Source organism: Clupea harengus, chromosome 18 (genome assembly GCF_900700415.2).
Source record: "Clupea harengus chromosome 18, Ch_v2.0.2, whole genome shotgun sequence".
NCBI lineage: Eukaryota > Metazoa > Chordata > Actinopteri > Clupeiformes > Clupeidae > Clupea > Clupea harengus.
In genome coordinates this window covers 8,641,558-8,649,057 of record NC_045169.1, presented here as the reverse complement: position 1 = coordinate 8,649,057, position 7,500 = coordinate 8,641,558, and the positions used below count along the sequence as shown (strand labels likewise).

Sequence of the window (7,500 nt, the reverse complement as noted above, 5' to 3'; positions counted from 1 at the left end):
TTAATTGAGCACCTCCCGTTAGTGTACATGGATTTGATCAGATTGTATGTGTTCCCTCCGATACCACTTTCGAGTAATTTTAAGAAAAGGCCATTGTGCCAGACTGAATCGAAGGCTTTTTGGAAATCCACAAAGCAGGCATAAATCTTTGTATTATTTTTGTGTACATAGTTGTCAATTAGTGTGTTTAATGTGAATATATGATCTGTAGTTCTAAATTTGGGTAGGAATCCAATTTGGCTGTTGCTTAATACATTATGTTCTGTGAGGAAGTCTATGATCCTTGGCCCTCATTCTCGAACATTTTCTGAAGTTTCTTCTGAAATGTTTCTTACGGGCTTCGGAAAAACAACGTAAGCAAAAGACATCCGCCAAATTCATGCACGCTTGAAAATGCGGTCCTACGCAGCAGAAGTTTTCTGGGCTGTGCTCCCCCGGAAGAGTTTTCTTAAATTGAAAGCGCGTTCTCGTGCGCCTGAATTTGCATACATACACGCCCTGCCAGCTCCTTATAAGGGCACGCAACCGTAGTGACGTGTGCAGTCGGAATCGACCGAATCTACACGAAAGCAACTCGTAAACGAGTCATGTCAAAGCGGTTTCGTGTACATTACATTTAGTCATTTAGCAGACACTTTTGTCCAAAGCGACGTACAAGGGATAGAACAGTCAAGCTACGAGCAATAGAGACCTAGTGTAACAATAAATACTACTTTACATAAGAAATAGAAAAACGAAATAGGAAATAAAAACGAAGTGCAGGAATGTAACTGCTATAAGTGCAAGTTAAGCACTAGTCGAAGTGCCAGTTAGGAAGGGAGGTGCTCTCTGAAGAGTTGGGTCTTCAAAAGCTTCTTAAAGGTAGAGAGGGACGCGCCTGCTCTGGTAGTGCTAGGCAGTTCGTTCCACCAACGTGGAACTACTTGAAAATTCTGGATTGCCGTACTTGCACAGACGGCAGTGCCAAACGACGCTCACTAGACGAGCGCAGCATTCCGGTGTAGTCCTTTTATTTATTTTATGACATCACGGTGCCTCGTAGAATCATGACTATAGGCCTACATGTGAAACGTAATTGTTAATTATACTTTAATCCGAGGATCTGTAGAGTTTATGTGAACGCAATCACCAACGATTTCTCACAAATTAATTAACACGGAGAGTTTTCTTAAATGCGATTCCTCAAAAAACCACAAGATGGCCCACGGGGCCATCTTGTGGTTTTTTAAGGAATCGCATTTGAGAAAACTCTGGCCGAGTTACGACTGCTATTTCGAGTTCGGAAAGTCTTCTGAAGTTCAGAGCAAATCCCAGATGAGAGAACTTTCATGAATGCCGAATGTTGTCCTAAATCCAATTCCTCTTAAATTCCTCTTAAATTCCTCTTAAATTCTTCTTAACTGCGTTCGAGAATGAGGCCCCTTGAGTTTAGAATGCTACATAAGACCTTCCCTAGACATGAATTTATACAGATCCCACGGTAATTTTGTGGATCTGTTTTGTCTCCACTTTTAAATATGGGACGTATCAGTCCATCATTCCATATTTCAGGAAAGAAGCCAGCTTTAAGTACTAAATTTAGAAGTTTCAGAATGGCTGATTTGAATTTATTGTCTGTGTGTTTAAGCATCTCATTGAGGATGCCGTCAGGTCCACAGGCTTTTCTACACTTTAAATTTTTCAGTTTTTGATCTAATTCTTTTTCTGTGATTTCATAATCTAATGGGTTCTGGTAGTCCTTAATGATGGTTTCTAATTGGTTCAATTTGTCTTGTAATTGGTCTCGTTTCGGTGTGATATGGGTTTCTTGATATAGATCCTTGAAGTGGTTGATCCATATATCCCCATCTTGAATGGCTAGATCATTATTTGTATTATTATTTTTGTTCAAGGTCCTCCAGTGGTCCCAGAAACTGTTTGAATTTATGGACTCTTCAATTAGGTTGATTTGGTTTTTGAGGTGGTGCTCTTTCTTAAATCTCAGTGTTTGTTTATATTCTTTGACTGTGTCTCCATATTGAATACGTAGGTCCTGATTATCTGGATCCCTGTGCTTTTGGTTGGATAATTGTCTTAGTTTTTTCCTCATGGATTTGCATTCTGAGTCAAACCATTTTTCTTGCTTTCTTTTTTTTGGGTTTGGTTTTTGTAGAGGTAAGCTCGATTGTTGTGCCACATAATGAAAGATATTGGTGATGTGCTTTGTGGCTAGGTTTACTCCCTCTTTCCTGCTGGGATATGCATGGGCCAGGAAGGAGTTTAGGTGTTCTTGGGTTTCATGGCTGCTCATAGCCTCTTGATATGCAGGTAGTCTGCTTTGCATCCATCTATAGTTAGTTGTTATATTATATAATTCTCTCTCTCTCTCTCTCTCTCGCTCTCTCTCTCCTTCTTTTTCTTGCTCTTGCTCTTTCTTTTTATCTATCTATCTCTTTCTCTACACATAATTCACCCCTAACCGTCCTAAACATACATAATTCACCCCTAACCAACCAACCATTGTATAGGCACATTCATATGTTTAATGTTTTATATATTTATGCTTGTGTTATTTCTCTTTTGTCCAGAGCCAGTCATCTCTACACCCAAGGATGGTAATGTTATGTGTGTGTGTGTGAAACACCGTCCAAAACATTTAAAACAAACAGCAGGTGGCCCTGATGTGGCTTCACACACCTACACACACACACACACACACACACACACACACACACACACACACACACACACACACCTAAATCAACACCTAAACACACACACACCTATACCGACACCTACACACACACACACCTATACTGACACCTACACACACACACACACACACACACATACACGTATCTAAACACAAATACACCTATACACACTGTGGTACCCCAAGCTGCTCTTGGGGTTCCACTAGGTTTAAAAGTTAGTGAATTCTCTTAGCAGGCCTATACTGGGCAGGCTCTAGGACCCTGGGGAGGTGCTCTGGGGACTAGGGAGGTCGGGCCATCCACTAATTGAAGAATCAGGTGCAAATTGTTTGACTAGTTTGAAACTGAGCAGCAACTAGTCAGACAAAGAGTTTTAGAGTCAGAGAGAGAAACAGGACTGCGAGAGGGGAAAGGTGCCAGTAACACTGGGTGAAAGCTGGTGGGTCTACCTGTTTTCAGTTATGTTTGAGTGCCTAAGTTTGTAAGTTTAAGCCTTAATAAAGGACCTGCATTGCTGAAATTCCCTTGTCGTGTCCTTCCGAACGCTGGGCGTTCACAACACATACACTTTTACACACCCCTACACACATGTAGACCCCTTAGACTGTCTGACCGTTCTTATATGTGCTCTTTATTACCCATGACTGTATAAGGTCGAGTTATGCTTACTTCTCTACACAGAGTCAAAATCTGTGGGACTCTTATTGTGTTTTAGGCTGTATCAGGTTGAGGAGAGTTAGAGCTAACGGGTGCTAACCTATGGTATGCATCGTCCTCAGAGATCAAGGCACTTCGGGACTCTCTGGAGGTGTTGGAGTGTGGCGTCCCAAATCCGTCTGCTGGCGACAGCCAAGTGATGAAGAGGAGGAGGAAGAGGATAGTGGGAGGAGTTCCGACAGAGCCGGTAAGCTGTTGTGACAAAAAAACAAGAAGTGACATGTCAACCCATAATGAGTCAGGCTTCATCAACATATCGGCCTCATCGGTATATCGGCCTCATCAGTATAGGCCTCATCAGTATATAGACCTCATCAGTATATAGACCTCATCAGTATATAAATGACAAAATGACAACAGAGAACACATGCTGGGCTCATCGATCCTGGCTGATTGTCATCTGTGGCCACACAGGTATCGGCCACAACCACAACCACCTTTTATTCTCTTGCTTCATGAGCACCACCTAGTGGTGGTAGTTAATTACACATCTTTGATGGGCACACATGAAAGTGCACACATATGCATTGAATCTGAGTTTGAACACACAGATGTGAATTTGTAATGCATAATTGTGGTGATGTAGGACAGTTTTGATTGTGATTTTCCCACAGAAAAATGGACAAATAAAAGAGGGAAACTGTAACTATTGACTTTTAGAAGTAAACTTTAACAGAGGGATTGTGTTATGTGTGTGTGTGTGAGTGTGTGTGTGTGTGTGTGTTATGTGTTTGTGTGTGTGTTATGTGTGTGTGTGTGTGTGTGTGTGTGTGTGTGTGTGTGTGTGTGTGTGTGTGTGTGTATTGGTCTGTTGCTTAGCTCTCTTGTGACCTTTGAACCCTCCAGACACAGATCCAGTGGCAGGTGGCCATTCAGGAGAAAGGGCAGATCCAGTGTGGGGGGGCGTACCTGGGGGGCTGCTGGGTGCTGACCGCTGCCCACTGTATCAGGTGCCTCCCCCACCCAACTGACTTTAGCACCTTCAACTGCTGTTATGTGTACTGAAGAATAAGATCGTTTGTGCCCGCCTATAGATAAAAACCGAGCGTTTTTCACGTGAGCTTTCGAGCGCTCTCACAGTTTCTTATCCATGGCTATTCAACACACTTATCTAAAAATCACCAGGCACAGTTCGGATCATCATGTCATACTGTTCTTCTCCCTATAGAGTGTGTTTCAGCCCCAAATACAACAAGGAGTCACAGTCACCTTTATTGTATCCTTTTCCTGAAATGGAAAAGCAGACAGTCTTACCCATTCACACCAGCCGTCCCAGGGCCGTTCTTTCTTCAAGAGGTCTCGGCTTCTTGCGGATGACCTGTTTGTGTCCCGGTCTGGGGTCGTGGTTGGGATACTAAGGCAAGAAGGCCATGCTTTTCGGGGGTAGCTCAGTCCATAGGAAAGACGCAGACGCGGCTCTTGTATTTCTCTTGTCTTTATTGTCTACCCTACTACCCTAAAGAGCTCTCGAACACAAACTGCATTCGCCTTTTAAATCCCTCTCACATGCATACACGTTCTAAACCACCTCCCTTTTTCATGACACTTCTTAGCAACATATGTTCATCTCTGACCCATGTGTCACTTCCTCGCAGGCCCAGAGGCCCCTTCCTGCCCCCTCCACTATTACACAATGTACAGCACAGTGAAGTTTGCAAACTCTCTCAAAGTACACATTGTTCTGCTTTACATTCTTGTTGGTTAAGCACATTTCATATTTCACACTTTTTCAGCAAGCATATATGGATATAGGTTTGTGTAAGCATAACTCAAGCAATTTCCACACACAGTTATTTAGCATGTTTCACACCACATATTAGGAGAGCACACAGTGGTTATATCATTGCACGACATGACTCAAGCATCATTCAGAAAAGCACATATAGTATATATGTTCATCACTCATTATTTATTGCATATGGGTTGGTACGGGTTGCAGGTCCACTCTCACGAGCCATATTCATCAGTACTTAAATTCACCCAACAACTTCCAGGGTTATGTCCATTTCATGACCCTAACAACTAATTTAACCATAGCATATATCATATATTGTATTGTATCTAATCGCATCGCATTATATTGTGTCATAGAGTCTTGTATCATATCGCATTGTATCGTACACCATTAATGACTCTGAATGACTGAAATGTGTGTGTGTGTGTGTGTGTGTGTGTGTGTGTGTGTGTGTGTGTGTGTGTGTGTGTGTGTGTGTGTGTGTGTGTGTGTGTGTGTGTGTGTGTGTGTGTGTGTGTGTGTGTGTGTGTGTGCGTGGTTTGCTCTTCTCTCTCCAGCCGTGCCGAACCGGAGGGGTACGTCCTGAAGTTCTCCCAGTGGCGCCGTCGCAGCGCACAGCCCACCACAGACGTTGCCGCGCTGGAGCAGGTGTTCATCCACCCCGGCTACAACCGCTCCACCCACAGCAACGACATCGCACTGCTCAGGCTGAAGAGACTGGGGGGCAGAACCGAATGCTTGTCCTCCAGGAACCCCGCTGTCCGTCCCGTGTGCGTGCCCTGGTCCACACACCAGTTCCAGCCGGGTCACGTCTGCACCATCTCCGGATGGGGCCGCAGAGAATGTAACTATGCCAGTATATGTTGATGTCTGTCTTTACTCAGAAGGGATTTGTGCCCAGTTTGGGAATCTTGTGTTTAAAAAGGGCTCTGAAAAAGATTTCAAACAAACAAACACATTTTGAACCAAACTTTTTGTAGATAATACACAAAAAGGATTCAAAAATCTCAAAGATACACACCTTCCGATACAGTTTTAAAATAGAATGTAAATCATTCCAAGTTGATATCAGTTGTCTTTAATCAGTTGGATTTGCCATTTAAGATGAGCTGAACCACACAAGCGAAAACCTCCTAAACTAAACTACCACTGAACCATTTAGAGTGCTGTTTATCTTGGAACTGTTGCCTGAATTCCATGGACGTTTGTGGTTGTTTAAATACTTCCCTGGTATGTTATCTGCCAAACCCCTTGGGCGTGGAATGAGGCAGGGATTAATCATTGTAATGTCACCATATCCATATCGATACCCACAGACGGCAGGTTACCGGATGTGCTGCAATGGGCGAACGTGGCGCTGCTCGATAACTGCCAGTCCTACCATACAGAGGGGTTCCACCAGGGCATGATGTGTGCAGGTGAGTGGGGGGAGATAGTGAGTAGAGACCACACTCTGCAATGGACAGTGACGCCACCAATTACACTGGAGAGACAGATGAAAGAGATAAGAGATGGGAAATGTTTGAAGGAACAAGTACAAATAATATCAAATAAAAAAATGGTGTTATATGAGGACATAAATGAATGTGTTTTCCAGACTTAGCACTCATCATTTTAAATGAACTGTTAAAAACTAATGTCTGGAATGAAAAGGAAATGTTGAAATTCACAAGTATATTTTGAAACAAGCTCAGATCATGTGAAATATAATACATAATAGTACCTATCTAAAAAGGAACACAAACACTTTTAATGCCACCCAAAATATTTTATTTGCAACATAATTTTGTTTGCCTTTCCTTTCACCCAGCACCTGGGTCAGATGTGTCCCCTAATGTGCCTAACCTCTCACCAGGGTGGCTTCTAGTGTGTTAAATCTGCCAGTCCTTTGCCTCCTGTGACATCCCTAATGAGGGGGTCATGTTTGTCTCACCTGTGTTTCATCTCACCTGTGTGTTCTCTACCTGTGTGTGCCCAGGTGATGTGGACGGCCGTGTGGACTCCTGCCAGGGCGACACCGGGGGCCCGCTGGTGTGTAAGGACCCCAGCGGCGTGTCGTACGTGTGGGGGGTGGTGGGTCACCGTAACCGGTGCGGGGAGAGGGGCTCCCCAGGTTTGTACACCCAGGTGGCGCACTACTACGACTGGATCCGAACCATCACCGAGAACGCTGTTGCCAAGTACAACCAGTGAACCGGGGGTGCTGTTACTGAGGCCACACATAGGACTGCAGCCAATTAAAGGTGCGGTCCACGATTCTGGAGAAAGCTTGTTGATATTTGCACTCAACAGCCAATCAAATGACACCCCTCCTGTCCGTGCTCCTGATACAACATGTTGATTGGCTGGAATTGT

At 43.8% G+C, this 7,500-nt stretch overlaps 1 protein-coding gene across 2 annotated transcripts in view; it reads left to right on the top strand.

Annotated features, from left to right (window-relative positions):
- Nucleotides 1–7,500, top strand: part of LOC105891456 (complement factor I-like) — a 12,372-nt gene that overhangs the window by 4,625 nt on the left and 247 nt on the right. Inside the window, exons 7-12 of one of the 2 annotated variants that reach the window (XM_031585075.2) lie at nucleotides 2,568–2,594; nucleotides 3,473–3,597; nucleotides 4,257–4,360; nucleotides 5,703–5,989; nucleotides 6,462–6,563; nucleotides 7,124–7,500. The exon at nucleotides 7,124–7,500 is cut by the window's right edge and continues 247 nt beyond it. In XM_031585075.2, the coding sequence (XP_031440935.2) occupies nucleotides 2,568–2,594; nucleotides 3,473–3,597; nucleotides 4,257–4,360; nucleotides 5,703–5,989; nucleotides 6,462–6,563; nucleotides 7,124–7,338 (860 nt within the window). In that variant the 3' untranslated portion in view covers nucleotides 7,339–7,500. The remainder of the gene's footprint in view (nucleotides 1–2,567; nucleotides 2,595–3,472; nucleotides 3,598–4,256; nucleotides 4,361–5,702; nucleotides 5,990–6,461; nucleotides 6,564–7,123) is intronic. The other variant, XM_031585076.2, reaches the window with a different exon arrangement.